Below are 16,707 nucleotides of genomic sequence, written 5' to 3'. Positions count from 1 at the left end.
CTTCAAAGGGCATGGGGGGCAGGGCAAGGCCAGGTGCAGAGCGAGCCAAGGCCCCATCTCCTGCCCCAGACCCAGGCCACACCACCAACTTCAAACACCTGGGCCAGTGATAAGCAGATGATAAGATCCGCATCCCTAGAGCCAACGTGGACTTCTCAGTAGGGTGGGGGGTTTATTAATAATTAGCCTTCATCCCTTCCTCCCAACAAATCCAACACCCTCTAGTAAAAGCCAAAGTCCTCACCACACCTTCCAGGGACCTGCATGGCCCCCCTGCCAGACCCACTTCCTGTCTTGCCCTGGCACTTGCGGTTCCGGGCACATGGGTCTCTCTGCTCTCCCTCTAACCTGCCAGGCATGGTCCTGCCTCAGGGCCTTTGCACACCCCCCGTGCCTGACCCACTCCCGCCCCCCGTTCATAAAACTTATGCCCTCACTTTCTTCATGTCTGTACTCAAAAGTCACTTCCAGGGACTTCTCTGATGGTCCAGTGGCGAAGACTCTGCGCTTCCACTGCAGGGGGCACAGGTTCAATCCCTGGTTGGGAAACTAAGCTCCCACATGCTGCATTGCATGGCCACACACACACACACAAAATCACTGCCATAGAGATGCATTTTTCCAATGCTTCCAGCTCCTGCCCCCAGCCCCCTAGCTCCTTACTGCATATTCTCCCATGACACTCTTCTCTTTCTGACCTGTTATGCATTTATCCTGTCAACTGTGACCTCCCCAAATTCTCAGGAGCAGGGGTTTTAGTTTCTCTGGGTCGTTAATCTACCCTAGGCTCCTGGAGCAAGGCTGGGCATACAGTAGGTGTTCAGTGTTTGCTGAGAGGTTGATTGAATGAACTGGACCTACTGCTCACTGGCAGCACTCATGCAGTGCCTTCTCCTCCTGCCTTGCTGGAATTCTCAAGGATGAGGACTCAGGGCTGCCCGGTTGCGGGTTGTGCAGAAGTGCCTCATTTTCATGAAAACTGTCTGTGGTGGTGAAGCTACCACCAGCTGGAGGCAGACTGGGCCGACAAGGGGGAAGAGGGAGGATGTGTCCCGGGATTGCAGGGAACTTCCTTGGCAGTGTATCAGTTAAACAAAACCAGAATACCCTCCCTCTCCCAGCCATTCAAGTTCAGGTCCTTGGAAGCACAGCCTGAATCAGAAGGTGGGGGGTGGGGGAAGCTGAGCGATGTGGTGTTCTCAGGGGAGCCCCTGAAGCAGGTACCCCACCTTGAATCAACCCCACCAGGAGCCCAGGGGCCCATGTTTTGTGCCCCCACAGCTGTTGGTCACTGACTCCAGCCCACTCCCAAGAAGGGGGCTGTAACCTCGAGGGCATCTCCAGGGAGATACCTGCTGTCATCCAAAGACAAATCTACTGCCAAGGGGGCAGGTTTCATCCCTGGTCGGGGAACTGAGATCCCACAAGCCTTGCAGCATGGCCAAACAAATATCTCCAGACACAGCCCAATGGCCCTGCGACAGGAACTTTCCCAGCTGGGAACCACTGAGCTGCTCCTGGAGCCACCGCCCTATTGGGGTCCCTGGTTTCTCCTCCTAACCCTCCTCTTGCACCAGAAGTGTGACCGACCAGAATCAGGGGTGTGCAGAGCTCTGGTGAGGGGCAGACTGTGATGGACACCATGGTCCTTCCAGCTGTGGCTGCAGCCGCCTTGTGGGAGATCACCAGGGAAGCCCCCTGCAATTCTAGGACACATCATCCCTCTCCCCCCTTATAGGCCCAGTCTGTCCCCAGCTGGTTGTGGCTTGTCCATCACAGATAGTTTTCATGAAAAGGAGACAATACCTGCTCCAGGGGCTCCCCTGAGACCACTACCTCGCTCAGCTCCCCTCACCTCCTACCTTCCGACTCAGGCTGTGCTTCCAGGAAATGTGAACTTTAACAAGTGAGAGAGGGAGGGTGTCCTGGCTTTCTCTCTTGTTGGATTGGATTTGCTACTTTTTGCTCATATGTTTTTGCACCTATATCCACATGACAGGCAGGCACATCACCTTCCTTACCTGTCCTGTCTCTGCCTGTTTTTATTATCAGGGTGGTGCTGGCCTCACAGAGGAAACCAAAGGCAGGTTGTAGGAAGTCCTGTCCCTGCTTACCCAGCTCCTGCCCCCCAATTTCTTAGGAGGCCATGCGGACATCCACGGCCAGCCTCCCAGCCTCTCTGGTGAAGGTTTCCTGGTGGCATCTGGTCCCATCACTTCATGGCAAATAGAAGAGGAAAAAGTGGAATCACTGACAAATTTTATTTTCTTGGGCTCCAAAATCACTGCGGATGGTGGCTGCAGCCATGGTATTAAAAGATGCTTGCTCCTTGGAAGGAAACCCACGATAAACCTAGACAGTAAATTAAAAAGTAGACATCACTTTGCCGGCAAGGTCTATACAGTCAAAGCTATGGTTTTCTCAGTAGTCATGTATGGATGTGAGAGTTGGACCATAAAGAAGGTTGAGCGCCAAAAAATGGATGCTTTCACAATTGTGGTGCTGCAGACTATTGAGTCCCTTGGACTGCAAGGAGATCCAACCAGTCATTTCTAAAGGAAATCAACCCTCAATATTCATTGGAAGAACTGATGCTGAAGCTCCAATACTTTGGCCGCCTGATGCAAAGAGCTGACTCATTGGAAAAGACCCTGATGCTGGGGAAGATTGAAGGCAGGAGGAGAAGGGGGCGTCAGAGGAAGAGATGGTTAGACAGCATCACTGATTCAATGGACAGGAGTTTGAGCAAACTCCAGGAGATGGTAAAGGACAGGGAAGCCTTATATGCTGCAGTCCATGGGGTCACAAAGAGTTGGACACAACTTAGTCACTGAACAGGGCTTCCCTGGTGGCTCAGACAGTAAAGAATCCAACTGCAGTGTAGGGAGACCTGGGTTCAGTCCCTGTATTGGGAAGATCCCCTGGAGAAGGGAATGGCTACCCACTTCAGTATACTGTCCTAGAGAATTCCATGGACAGAGGAGCCTGGCAGGCTACAGTCCATGGGGTCACAAAGAGTTGGACATGACTAAGCCATTTTCACTTCACTAGCCACTGAACAACTGCAAGCCTGGCCCTGCTGCAGAGGTGCCTGCAAGGGGCGCTGGCTGGAGTGAATGGCCACTACTTTCCCAGTGACCAGCAGGGTGGTGGATCCTGCCCAGCTCTCCTAGCTCCTGGGCAAGAAAAATCTCAGGTGTGCTTTCGACAGGGGACAGAGCGCCAGGTGCCAGCAGATGTGCTGGGTTTAGCCACCCCTGCCTTCTCAGCCTCTTTCTCCTACTTTGATCTCTTTCTATAGGCTCCTCCTGGGTTCCCTCCCAAATAAAGAGCTTGAACTCAGATTCTTGTGAGGTGGGACTTGGCTTTTAGCTGGCTCCTCTGGAATAGTTTTCAAGGAAGGGGGTGTCCTTGGCTTCCACTGCAGGGAGCATGGGTTCAATTCCTGGTTAGGGAACAAAGATCCCCCATGCTGCCTGGTGTGGCCAAAAAAGAAGGGGATTGTGGTGAACAGGCCTGAGAGCTCCTGAAGAAGGGGAGAGAGAAAGCTTAAGGACATGGGCTCAGAGTCCATCTCGGCCACTTGGTGAGACCTCCATTCTGAGCCTTGGTCTTCTCATCTGTAAAGTGGGGCTGGCCCAGCACCCGCCCCCAGGAAGCCCCTCCCCAGAGCCAGAGGACAGACAGGGGAGATGAGGCTGGTCCAGAGAGCTTTACTGAGCCCTCCCTAGCAGGCCAGGTGCTTCATCCGCCAGCAGTGCTGCAGGCAGCGGAGCCTGTGTCTGTAGTCAGGCCAGCTGTAGGTGACCTCAGTGGTGCACTCTGAGCTGTACTCTGGGGAGGACTCAGGCTGGCAGGAAGCAGGGAGCTCTGGCACCGAGGTGCTGCTGGTGGCCTTTGTCGTGGGCCGTTTCTGGTGCCGTCTGCTGGACTTGGGGGCGGAGGCATCTGGCCCATGGGGGGTATTGTTGGGGGGCTGCGTGGGGGTGGTGGTGCCACTGGGAGACTGCCCGAGGGCAGGGCCCTGGCTGGAGGTGGTGCTGGGCCGATGTGTGGGGCCCAAGGGCCCCTGGGAAGGGCCTGAGGAAGTGGCGGAGGGCCGGGCGCGCTGCTGCCTGGGGGCCTGGGGCTGGCTGGAAGAGTTGGCTCGAGATCGGAGCCCACCCCGGGGCTTGCCAGGCAGCTGTGTGCTGGCGGCCGTGGTGGCAGCCACGGCCTGAGGCTGGGCTTGGCCCAGGCTGGTAGAACTCCTGAGGGCGGACTTGGCAGGGAGTGAGGGGCTGGTGGTGGGCTCTGCTGGTGAGTCAGTGGAGGAATGCGCAGACGACTTGTGCTGTGGCACATCCTCCGTCTCACGGTCCAGTGTGTCTGCGTTCGGGCTGGCTGGGGGCTTTACTTGGCCTTCTGAAGCTGGTTCACGCTTACTTTCCCTGCTGTGGAGAGAGCACGCCAGGGGTAAGTGAGGTGGGTCTGCCTGTGCTGAGAGCCTGAGGGCCCGGAGGCCATGCTCAGCCAGCAACACCTGAGCGCAGGCCACTGACGACCAGCATGGGGCCCACCTGAAGGACCAGCAGCCAGACCTGGCTGGGATAGAGGCAGGTGCAGGCACTCACACATGCACATGTCTAGGACTCCCCCCTTCCAGGGGTGGGTGCTTACGTACAGTCGACTCTGAGGGCAGTGAGGGGCCCGCTGCTGTGGCTGCTGGGGTGATGAGAGCCCGGCTGCGGGCCAAGGCCTGCAGGACTGGTTCCCGAGAGCATGAGAGAGAGAGGCGGACAGTGAGATGGGGAGGAGGAGTGCTCGTCAGAGGCAGCAGGGATGCCAGATGGAGGCCAGTCAGAGTCAGGAGGACAGGAGGCAGGAGTGAAGTTGAGTGGGGCGGGGGAAGCCGGGAGACAGAGACCAGACATACGGACACCACTCGCCCTGCATGCACGCACCGTCCTTCGTCATTCCGGCTGCCACGTCCAGGGCCCGCCCGCTGATGTCGCTCACGATGCTGTCCACGGCCTCGTGATGCTTTAGAAACAGAGGACGTATGATGCGATGGTACAGCATATGAGCTCCGTTCCAGGGGCCGGGAGCCATGCAGAACAACAGGAAGGCGCACTACAGGCAGAGGTCAGGAGTCACACTGGGCCTCCTCCATCAGACACCCTTAGGGATGGGCCTGGCCTCCCCCATCAGACACTCTTAGTGATGGACCTGGCCTCCCCCATCAGACACCCCTTTGGGTACCCGCTCCCAGGATAGAGTGGTGTTTCCCGGGTGGTGCCAACCTTGCCCGCGTAGTAGAAAGGGAACCAGGACAGGAGTAGATCGCTGAAGAATTCGGCTAGCCCGAACAGGCCGTACACCACCCAGTATGTGAGCCACACAGTGTCGTCCTCTTTGCTTGAGCTCTCGATAGCTTTGATCCTGGGAAAGGCATGGCAGGGTCAGAGGCTGCCCAGAGAGTGCCTTGGTGCGCCACACCCACCCCCCCAACCCCAGCCCTGCCCCAGCAGGCACTCACGAAGCATATGCGGGGTATGCAAAGCCGATGAGACTGCACAGCAGAGGAGCCCCGTACCCGAACAGAAGATACAGGCTTAGCAGAGTGGCGGCTCCTGCAGACAGAAGGCGGTAGGCGTGGGCTTCGCCTGCTGAGCCTTGACCCCAGCGTCCCCTGGGCCTGGCCCATGCACCCTGCACCATCTCTCCTCCTAGAAGCCTCGGCAGCCCCTGTAGCACCTGGGTACCCCTATCATGGCTCTGAAGCCTGACTCTTGTGTCTGTAATACCCTAATATGTCCATCTCCCCCACAGGACTGCCAGCTCGCCAAGGGCAGGTGGGCACCTCAGGATTGGTCTGTACCAAGTACCTGCCCAGTGTTTATTGAATGAATATGGGATCTCTGCAATTATAACTATCTCACTCCAGGCCCTATAGGAGTGGCTGAGCCGAAGGGGCTAGAATTTGAATAGAAGTCATGGGAGAAGACAGATTCTTTATCCTCTGAGTCACCAAGGAATTCTATGGATAGAGGAGCCTGGTGGGTTATGGTCCATGCGGTTGCAGAGTTAGACAGGACTAAGCGACTAACACTTTCTACTCTCAGTGGGAGAAGAGGCTTCCCAGGTGGCGCAGGTGATAAAGAACCCACCTGACAATGCATATGTAAGAGACATGGGTTTGATCCTTGGGTCAATAGGAACCCACTCCAGTATTCTTGCCTGGGAAATCCCATGGACAGAGCAGCATGGTGGGCTACAGTCCATGGGGTCACAAAGACTGAGACACGACTAAGCAACTAAACAAAAATAACAATGGGAGAAGAACCTGAAAATGAGGCCATTCTGTTGTTAATACTTGATTCCTGGAGAGCGGAGAAAGGCAACAGAGTTTGTAACTTTGATCTTAGTCAAGGGTCTCTTCCCCTTGCTACTGCTGACTCTTGGGGGATCTTGGGCACTGTGGGGCAGGGAGAAGCATCCTTGCCCCCCCTGCTTGATGGTAGGAGCACCCCAAGTCATGACCACCCGATGTCCCCAGATATTGTCCAGTGTCCCTGGGGGGCAACAGGACACCCCCCCCCCATGAGACCCTTTGTCTTCGTGGCAGGTTGCAAAGCATCATTCAGAGTCCCTCAGATGGAGAACTCTCACCTACTATGAGACCCCTAGTGAGTGTCTCTTTGCTTGGAGCCTCAGTTTCCCCATCTGTCAATGGGGCAGTAGTGGCCCAGTCTCTGAGGGTTGGTGTGGGAGTAACTAAATAAGATAGAAGAGGGGACCCCTCCCTACACAGTGAGCCCCTATGGTGGTCCAAACACGCTCCCAGCAATGAGAGTTCAGAGGACATTGTGGGGCAGGGGGTGGGAACCACGAGTCTTAGCCACTCTGAAATCAGAATGGTTGCTGTTGCATTTATTAAGCTCTTGTATGCAGGGCTCTATCCTCCCCCTGTTCTATCTCATTCAACAGCCAGGATGAAACAGAAGCTGGCGGGCAGAGGAGGGGGGTGGTGGGGGTGAGGCTCACACTAGGTCACTTGGGGAGCCTCTGATTTCTGGGAGCTCTTACAACCCCTCCCCCACCTCCAGGCTGTTATCTGCAGAGAGAAACAGAGGCCACCAGTGGACCAGAGGGCAGAGTTCCCTTCCCCCTCCCCCCCACTTGTGTTAGCCTTTATCCCTGGGGTCTGGCATCAGGAGAGGAATGGAGGAATCCCTGGCTGGCCCGAGGCAGTCTGCTCACTGCTTCCTCTGGGTTTCCTCCTCTGGTAGCTGGGAGGGGAGGAGGGTTTAGACAATCTCAGGCAAGTGGGGCCTGAGGGTTTCTACATCTGGGAAAGGGGGTTGGGGAGTGGCACCCCCTTCCCTGGAGATTGCTAGTTGGGGAGCAGTAGCTCTCCCAGGGCCCACCTTCCCTCAATCCGGATTTCTGCAGCCTCAGCAACAGGAGGATGACCTGGGGCATGGGCGGGGGTGATCCCCGAGATCAGCAGCAGATGGGGTGGGGGGGTGCTCCAGACAGGGCAGATTGCAGGGGCAGCCTCCCATGCAGCCCCTACTGCTCTGGGCCGTTTTTCTGCCCTGTGACCCCCAGACTCCTCAGCAGGCCTCTCCCAACGGGCCCCTCCCCAGTGCTCTATGACCTAAATTCCCCACCCACTGGTGACAGGGATGTGGAAAGCCAGGCAGGGGATAAAGGGCTTGCTCCCAGGGGAGGTCCCTGGCTGACCCGACACGGGTTGGGCACCAGCAACCTGGAGGGACAGGTTTGGATCCTTCCTTGGGCTGCCTGGCATTACAATCCCCCAGCTGGTGGGGAAACAGGAGGAAAGCGGACTCTCAGGATCTGTACACAGGTGCTTAAAACACATTGGCACGTCCTCACCCAGAGCCGCACCCCAGTGTCCGAACTAACTGTCCTGAGACTCATTCTAGGCGGGCTTCTTGGAAGAGGTGGCAGAAGGGGGTTCGGTCAGAAGCACCAAAAAATAGGGGCGGTACTTAAAGGGACTGGACAGTTTCAGAGAATGGCAGAGGCCACCCAAGGTCACTGAGGAGGAAAGGCAGGGGAGGGACTGGAATGGAAGTGACAATCAGGGGTGACTGGACTCCCTCTCCATGGGCCCCAGCCAACGTTTCTGCAAGCCCACCGCAGCAGTCAAACAATCCAGCTCAGGGTAGGGCAGAGTGAGAGGGCAGGCCAAGGGGTAGAGCTTGGGGTGGGGTGATTCTAGCAGGAAAACCTCGGGAGGGGAGGTGGGAGTGACGCTTCTCCTCCTGGTCTGGAGCATCCCCTGGGAAAACGGGAAGATCTCTACACTTGCTTCCAGGCTAGAGTCCATCTGGGAAGAGGGTGGCGAGACTGGCAGGGCATTGCTACCTACCTGCCCTCTCCTCCCCCGGGACCAGAAGAACAACCGGAAGAACCGGACTTCTGCCTGGAGGGCACCCAGGGCCAGGAGGGAGGAGGGGGCAAAGGACGGCTGCAGGGCCAAGAGGGGGTTGGTCCTCGACTGAGGTCGCACGGCGGGGGCGAGAAGAGACTGCGGCCAGAACCAAGGTCCTGGTCCACGACCCCTCCCCAGGATCTCGGTCTCCTCGCTGGTCTGCGGGAGCGCCCCGCCGCCTGAGTTGGAACCCGCAGCAGGGGCGGCCGGAAGGGAGAGGTCCGAGGCCCCGATAGCCCAGGGCTTCACTGTGCCTGTCGGCGAAATGGGGCGGCACTCCCAAGCGCTGCCCTCGACGGCTCACCCGTGGCCAAGTACCGCTTGTCGACACCTGTCTTGGCTTCGAGTGCCCCTAGCGCTTCGGTGGCCAAATTCCTCTGTTCCAGAAAGCGCTCGAAGCGCTGGCGCAGGCCGTCCATGGCACTTGGGCGCCCCGGACTGGCAGCTTGAACTCGACCGTCTCCCCGCGCACCGGCTAGACTGCTTGCGCGCCGCCTTCCTTCGGTGCGAGCCGCACCGCTCAACTCCCGGACGGGTCTCCGCCCCCGGGCTGGTTTCCGCCTCCTGCCCTCCGCTCTGGCCAATGGGAGGGCAGGGCGGACAAAGGAGGTGGGGCCTGCCCCGTCTCCTCCGCCGCATTGCCCTCTGGAGGGCCGCGGCAGCCGCAGCCGCGACTTTGGAGGAAGGGGGCGGGGCACGGTGACTGAGGGCACCGATTGGCTGAACGGGAGGGGGACGTAGCTGATTGGAGGGGCGGGGTCATGGCCGGGGGATTATTGGCTGAGCAGTTGTGGGTGGAGCTGGGGCGGAGAGAAGAGTGCTGGGGAGGCGGAGCTGGTGGGCGGGGCTGGAGAAAGTTCAGAGCTGATTGGAGAAACAAGATGTTTATTAGGGAAAACAGAGGGGAAGTGGGGCCGAACATAAAGGAGGAGGGACAGAATCGGAAAAGCGGTGCTTCAGTTCAGTTCAGTCGCTCAGTCGTGTCCGACTCTGCGACCCCATGGACTGCAGCACGCCAGGCCTCCTTGTCCATCACCAACTCCCGGAGCTTACTCAAACTCATGTCCATCGAGTGGGTGATGCCATCCAACCATCTCATCCTCTGTCATCCCCTTCTCCTGCCTTCAGTCTTTTCCAGCATCAGGGTCTTTTCCAATAAGCCAGTTCTTTGCATCAGGTGACCAGAGTATTGGAGTTTCAGCTTCAACATCAGTCCTTTCAATGAATACTCAGGTCTGATTTCCTTTAGGATTGACTGGTTTGATCTCCTTGAAGTCCAAGGGAGTCTCCTCCAACACCACAGTTTAAAAGCATCAATTCTTTGGTGCTCAGCTTTCTTTATAGTCCAACTCTCACATCCACACATGACTACTGGAAAAACCATAGCTTTGACTAGATGGACCTTTGTCAGCAAAGTAATGTCTCTGCTTTTGAATATGCTGTCTAGGTTGGTCATAGCTTTTCTTCCAAGGAGGAAGCGTCTTTTAATTTCATGGCTGCAGTCACCATCTGCAGTGATTTTGAAGCCCAAGAACATGGGGCTAAATGTAGGAGGCGGGGTTTATTCAAAAGCGCAATTCTGGTTGGATTAGGAAGGAGGCAAGGCTTATTCTAGGGGTAGGGGTGTATATGAAGTGGGCGGGGCCAATATGGGGCGGGGTCAATTATAGCAACAGTGAACTCGCTCCTCTAGGTCAGAAGAATTGCGGGTCATTGTACAAACGGGGAGACTGAAGCTCCAGAGGGTTTGAGTCTACAGAAGACCGGTCTGAGCATGTGTTTCCCCCACACTTCTATTAGAGCTTTGCGCCCTTCCAGCGAGGGAGCCGCAAGGCTCCCTGGGAGTTGAAGCTTTTCAGGGGTTGCTATGGCGCCGGGGTCTGGGCGGGCGCTTGGGCCGTCTCGGCGGTTTGGCCAGGAGGAGGGGCTTTCTGAGGCCCCGCCCCGGCCCCGCCCCCGCCGCCATGCGGCCCGCCCGTACTGCGCTCTGTCTGCGCCTGACCTTGGCCCTGGGCCTGGCGCTTGTTGGCCCCATGGCTGTGGGGTGGGCCTCGGCCCGGGCCCCCATCTATGTCAGCAGCTGGGCAGTGCGAGTGTCCCAGGGTTACCAGGAGGTCGATCGCCTGGCGCGCAAATTCGGCTTCGTCAACTTTGGGCAGGTGGGCGGGACCCAGATTGACGGGAGGAGGCGGGAAGATGTAAGAAGGGGACCCAGATCTCTGCAGATGGGAGGGGGCCCCTCGTTCCCCATATATCAAGGACCCCCAGCTCACCCCTGCCTTGTCTAACTTCAGATTCTGGGGCCCCCAGAGGCCACCTGGTTGGGGGAAGATGTAAGAAGGGGACTGGCCCTAGCCTGAGAAGAGCTCCATCAGGGGAACCAGGTCTCAGCCATGCTCCCCTTCATTCCCAGATTTTCCCTGACGGGCAGTATTTCCATCTGCGGCACCGGGGCGTGGTCCAGCAGTCCCTGACCCCGCACTGGGGCCACCGCCTGCGCCTAAAGAAAGACCCTAAGGTGAGCCTGGCCTTCCCTCAAAGTTTTCTGCCACCTCCTATTATCCTTGTAATGAATGGCTGTGTGACCTTGGGCAAGTCACCAGCTCTCTCTGAGTCTTGGTATCGATTTGGCTCCCTAGTCTACAGTGGGGAGCCAGATGGGGAAGATCCGTGGAGAGCAACAGATAAGGTGTGAGTGCAGCACTCATCCCAGGGCCTGGTGCCCTATCAGCATTTCTTGTCACCCCCCTTCTGTCCTGTATCTCACCCAGAAAGATCAAGGTCCCCAGGTATAAAGAGGCTGGCCTAGGGGACTGATTCACAAGAGTCAGACTGAAACCCGCCAGCAGCACTGGTACCAAGAGAAGAGGCTGGTTGGAGATGTGGTCTTGATAGAGGCCAGGTCTGGCTGATGGGTTGGGTGTGGGGGGCAGAGAAAAATTCAGGGGCAGCTTCCATGTCTGGAGCTGAGCAAATGGGCAGAAGTTGGACCTGATTGCTGAGATAGAGGTGGGAGGGGGAACATGAGCCAGGTTGGGCAGGGGGTGGGAGTAGAACAAGGAAAAGGGGGAAAGGGTAAAGGTCTGAAGAAGAGTGGCCTGAGGCAGGCAGAAGGGCATGTGCAAAGGCCCTGGGTGCAGCAGCCACTGTGGTTGCAGCAGAGGAAGGCTGGTGGGGTCCAGACAGGCAGGGGGCCTCTTGGGCTTCAGAGAGGGTGGGGCAGGAGGGTTCATAGACAGTGATGCTGCAGCATGCCTAGAATGAGTTGCAGAGAGGTGGCGGGGATGGGGCAGCTAGATGACCAGGCAGGAGGTGGGTATGGCCATATAGGTGTGCCCTGCACCTGGAAGAGTGTGGTTGAGAGAAGTGGACACTGCAAAGGGAGATGGATGTGTCTTGGGGAGAGGGATTCTAGAATGTGGACAGAGGCAGAGTGCGCCCCAGTGGCCCTGGGCAGCAGCTACCACATGTGTGGGGGTCCCTTGGGGATGGGTGCTCCGAGGATTTCAGCGTCCTCCCAAGGCAGAGCCTCAGGCATATGGGAACCTCCTAGAGCAGCCCCAGCAAATACAGGGTCCCTGGCTCCATCCTATATCACATGGGTCCCTGGACAAGTAGGTGACAGCCCAGATACACAGCCTCCTAACCCTCAGCCCCCACACACCTCTGTCCCCCTACCCCGACGGACCCAGTAAGAGGCCCGTCCAGACCCTGGAAGCAGATTTTGGCCTCTTGGCCAAGAATCTGCAGAAGCGCTAAGAGGCAGGGCCCTCTAAAGCATCCTGGTGTGAGGACAGGAAGGTGGGAGTTGGGCAGGCTGCTCGCAGGTCCAGCCCCTCTCACAGTGTGGTCTCCTCTGCCCCTCACCCACCACCAGGTGCAGTGGTTCCAACAGCAGACAGTGCAGAGGCGGGTTAAACGCTCCTTGGTGGTGCCCACGGACCCCTGGTTCTCCAAGCAGTGGTACATGGTGAGCTGGCTTGGCCGGGCAGCGGGGCCTGGCCATCTCAGAGCTCTCCTGACCCTGGCCCCCGCCTTGCACAGAACAATGAGATGCAGTCAGACCTGAACATCCTGCAGGTCTGGAGCCAGGGGCTGTCGGGCCAGGGTGTCGTGGTCTCTGTCCTGGATGACGGCATCGAGAAAGACCACCCAGACCTCTGGGCCAACTATGTGAGCCTGCAGAGCTGGGGTGGGGGCTGCCTAAGGTCTTCCAGCTGGTGGCAGCCCCCTCATGTCTCCACCCACCTCCCCCAGGATCCCCTGGCCAGCTATGACTTCAATGACTATGACCCAGACCCCCAGCCTCGATATACACCCAGTGATGAGAACCGGTAAGCCTGGCATCCCTAGGGGTGTGGGGGCAGCCCCTGGTTCCCTATGAGGAGCCAGGGGGATGTGATGGGCTCCTGTCTCTGCCCTGGTGCCAGGCACGGGACCCGCTGTGCCGGGGAAGTGGCGGCAATGGCAAACAACAGGTTCTGTGGTGCAGGCGTCGCCTACAACACCCGCATTGGAGGTACTCAGACTAGGGGGTGGGGAGCCTCCCGGCCTCACGCCCTTGCTGCTGAGCAGTGGTGCCAGGGTGCCAGGCCCAGGGTGGAGGAGAACTGAGCACCCCCCGTCGTCGACGCCTTCACCCCCAGGCGGGGAGAGCACGGGGCACAGGCAGGGTGTCCAGCGAGGCTGCAGCTGCTGCCCATGCAGGTGTGCGCATGCTGGATGGCACCATCACCGACGTGATTGAGGCCCAGTCGCTGAGCCTGCAGCCACAGCACATCCACATCTACAGCGCCAGCTGGGGCCCCGAGGATGACGGCCGCACGGTGGACGGCCCAGGCATCCTCACCCGAGAAGCCTTCAGGCGTGGAGTGACCAAGGTGAGTGGGTACAAGGCATGGCGGGTCCCGGGCCTACATGTGAGGCTCCCGCCCCACCCCAACTCCCACCTCTGTGCTGGTCCCTTCCTGCAGGGCCGAGGTGGGCTGGGCACCCTTTTCATCTGGGCGTCAGGCAATGGAGGCCTGCACTACGACAACTGTAACTGCGACGGCTACACCAACAGCATCCACACGCTCTCGGTGGGCAGCACCACCCAGCAGGGCCACGTGCCCTGGTACAGTGAGGCCTGTGCCTCCACCCTCACCACCACCTACAGCAGCGGTGTAGCCACGGACCCCCAGATCGTGAGTGCTCCCCTGCCCTCCTGCCTCTGCCTGCCCCACCCAGCCGCCTGTCTCTCACCTTCCCTCCTGTCCCCCGCCTGGCCTCCTCCCAGGGCTGCCCCGTTGGCACTTGACACAGAGTGGGGTCCCAGACCATGGGTTGGCACCCCTTCACGCGCCCTCCTGTCTACTCAGTGCCCCAGCCCTGCTGTTGTGCTCTGTGGTGCCTCTTTCTTGAAGCCCTTGGGACTTTTGAAGCAGGGTGGGGTTTCTATGGGCATTGGTCCCAAGCCCTTGTCTGTGACCCCCAGGTCACCACAGACCTGCACCACCGGTGCACGGACAAGCACACGGGGACCTCGGCCTCCGCCCCGCTGGCTGCGGGCATGATCGCTCTGGCTCTGGAGGCCAAGTACGTGAGGGTGGGGTCCCGCCAGCCACCTGCGCCCCACAGCGTGGCCCTGGCTCACCCACCCTCGCCCACTCGCAGCCCGCTCTTGACATGGAGGGACATGCAGCATTTGGTGGTCCGGGCGTCCAGGCCCGCGCAGCTGCAGGCGGAGGATTGGAGGACGAACGGCGCTGGGCGCCGAGGTGCGGCAGGGCCGGGCGGGGGGCGGGGCCGCCGCGAGCACAGGGCCGTGACCGCCGGCCCCTCCCCCTGCAGTGAGCCACCACTATGGCTACGGGCTGCTGGACGCTGCGCTGCTGGTGGGCCTGGCTCGCTCCTGGCTGCCTACGCAGCCCCAGAAGAAATGTGTCATTCATATCGTGCACACCCGCACGTGAGCGCGCCCCTCTGCCCGCTGGACGCCTGCATCCAACTCAGCCCTTGTGCCCACCTCCCCACAGCTCTTCTCCCTCCTGCCATCTTGCCTATCCCTCCCTCCCCCCACCTGCCACCTCCCCCAGCCCTCCTCCACCTGCTTCTGTACCTGCCTTCTCCCTCCACCTCCCATTGCTACCTGGGGAGTGGACACAGGGAGGCTTGCCCTGAGGTCTCAGTTTACCCGTCTGAACAAGGAGAAGGTAGGCTTCAGGATCTGAGCCCAAACTTTGCCTGGCCCCCCACCAGCAGGCCAGCAGGAGAGGCCCTGGCCCCCATCCCCATCCTGCCGGTCATGCATGTGAGGAAGAATGTGTCGGCCTGCGCCGGCCACGCCAACTCCATCCGTTCGCTGGAGCACGTGCAGGTGCAGCTGTCCCTGTCCTACAGCCGCCGTGGGGACCTGGAGATCTCCCTCACCAGCCCCATGGGCACCCGCTCCACCCTCGTGGCCATCAGGTGCAGGGGCAGAGGCCGGCCCTAGGTGCAAACTCTCCCTCCTTCCTGGGTGCCCCCATGGGGAGGAGCCTGAGCACCCCCGGGTCAGGCAGGCTGGACCCCAGCCCTGTCCACATTGGCCGTGCTGGTCAGGACTCTGGTTATGAACCCCCCTCACCTGTCTGTCCCAGACCCTTTGACGTCAGCAGCCAAGGCTACAACAACTGGATCTTCATGTCCACCCACTTCTGGGACGAAGACCCGCGGGGCTTGTGGATCCTGGGCCTGGAGAACAAGGGCTACTATTTCAACACAGGTGAGGTCCGGCCGGGTGCTGGCTGGAGCTCCACCCCTACCACCTTGCAGACTGGAGCCCAGGGCCTCTTTAGCTGCCCTCCCTCCCCCACCTCACAGGGCTCCTGCTGGTCTCCTGGGAGAGACTGAGCAGGCGGAACTGGCACTCAGTAGGTGCTCACTTACCAGCATACACCAGGTGTCTGGTTCCCAGCCCACAGAGGGTATTGGGCAACTCTGCACTGTCAGTGTCCAGGGTTCCAGGATGGGATGTGGGTGGCAGGGCGGGGGGCCCGGAATGGCATGACCAGGCTGCTGACAGCCTCTCCCGCTCCGCCCCGTGCCCACCACGACCCCTGCCCAGGGACGCTGTACCGCTACACGCTGCTGCTCTACGGGACGGCTGAGGACATGACGGCTCGGCCCTCGGGCCCCCAGGTGACCAGCAACGCGTGCGTGCAGAGGGACACAGAGGGGCTGTGCCAGGGTGAGTGCCCGGCGCGGCATGGCCCATTTGCAGGGAGGTGGCAGCAGGGGCAGTGTGCGTGTGCGGCCTGGGGTGGAGGGGTGGGCAGGCCGGGGTGGCAGGTCTCAGCCTCACAGCCCCATGGACGTGTCTGTCCCTCATGCAGAGTGCCACAGCCCCGCCTACATCCTGGGCCACCTTTGCCTCGCCTACTGCCCGCCAAGGTACTTCAATCACACCCAGCAGGCGGTGACCGCTGGACCCGGGCGCTCAGCTGTGCCTGCCATGCGGGTCTGCTCCAGCTGCCACACGTCCTGTTACACCTGCCGAGGCAGCTCCCCACTGGACTGCACTGCCTGCCCTCCGCAGTCCATGCTGGACGAGCAGCAGGGCTCCTGCTCCGGACTCCACCCTGCTGAGGGCCATTCCCACTCCACGGCGACTGCCTGCCCCTGCCCCCATGGCCCAGCCCAGGCCGTGGTACTGTCCCTGCTGGCCATGGCATTTGGGACTCCCCTCCTCTGCCATGTTCTCCTCACGGGCTGCCTGCTGCCATGGATGGGACCCCCTAGGACAGGGGGCCACTCCAGTCGCCACTCCAGAGCCCACAGCAGGCTGGAACCCAGAGCTGGCTGACAAGGACAGCCAGCATGCACCTTGCTCGAGCCCTGGTGGGCACTCCCATCCTCCTGTCCAGACTGGCGCCCCATAGGAACCTGCCCCGGGAAGGTCCTGGCAGCCTCGGAGGCACAGGCCAGGGGTGGCCACGTGGGATCCTGCACCCCGGACTTGGCAAGTCAAGGTCAAAGAGAGAGAGAGAAGTCTCATTGCATAGTTTGGGTGGTGTGGGTTGGGGGGGTGGGAACCAGGGGGGGGCCGATATCCCGATATCCCTTCCTTGTCCCAGAGTGGAGGGAGGGAGAGGCGGAGCAGACGACACGGTCCAGAGTCTCCTCTCAGGCACCTCATCCTCTGACTGTGCAGAATTTGCAAATAAAGGTTGAATAGAAGGTGCAAGTCTGTGGGGTCCTTAGGGCACCGCTCTCTTCCCCACGGTGCGATTGCTGGTGGG

The 16,707-nt window shown here is 59.6% G+C and overlaps 2 protein-coding genes across 2 annotated transcripts; one reads left to right on the top strand and one right to left on the bottom strand.

The window, feature by feature from the left end:
- Positions 1–4,257: 4,257 nt before the first annotated feature.
- On the bottom strand, positions 4,258–8,985 carry REEP6 (receptor accessory protein 6). Its single transcript, XM_055553408.1, has 5 exons — positions 8,751–8,985; positions 5,519–5,612; positions 5,283–5,421; positions 4,944–5,112; positions 4,258–4,433 (listed from the first exon to the last, which is right to left on the bottom strand). Exons 1-5 carry the CDS (start codon positions 8,863–8,865, stop codon positions 4,393–4,395), a joined length of 558 nt encoding a protein of 185 aa, XP_055409383.1. The 5' UTR covers positions 8,866–8,985; the 3' UTR covers positions 4,258–4,392.
- A 1,425-nt stretch (positions 8,986–10,410) lies between these two features.
- PCSK4 (proprotein convertase subtilisin/kexin type 4) lies at positions 10,411–16,470 on the top strand. Its single transcript, XM_055566768.1, has 15 exons — positions 10,411–10,605; positions 10,860–10,964; positions 12,324–12,416; positions 12,491–12,619; positions 12,704–12,780; positions 12,877–12,965; positions 13,154–13,326; positions 13,420–13,632; positions 13,923–14,023; positions 14,102–14,205; positions 14,279–14,396; positions 14,690–14,896; positions 15,067–15,191; positions 15,534–15,656; positions 15,802–16,470. Exons 1-15 carry the CDS (start codon positions 10,411–10,413, stop codon positions 16,269–16,271), a joined length of 2,322 nt encoding a protein of 773 aa, XP_055422743.1. The 3' UTR covers positions 16,272–16,470.
- Positions 16,471–16,707: the final 237 nt, after the last annotated feature.

Source organism: Bubalus kerabau, chromosome 1 (assembly GCF_029407905.1).
Source record: "Bubalus kerabau isolate K-KA32 ecotype Philippines breed swamp buffalo chromosome 1, PCC_UOA_SB_1v2, whole genome shotgun sequence".
Taxonomy (NCBI): Eukaryota; Metazoa; Chordata; class Mammalia; order Artiodactyla; family Bovidae; genus Bubalus; species Bubalus kerabau.
This window is presented reverse-complemented; position numbering and strand designations above follow the sequence as displayed.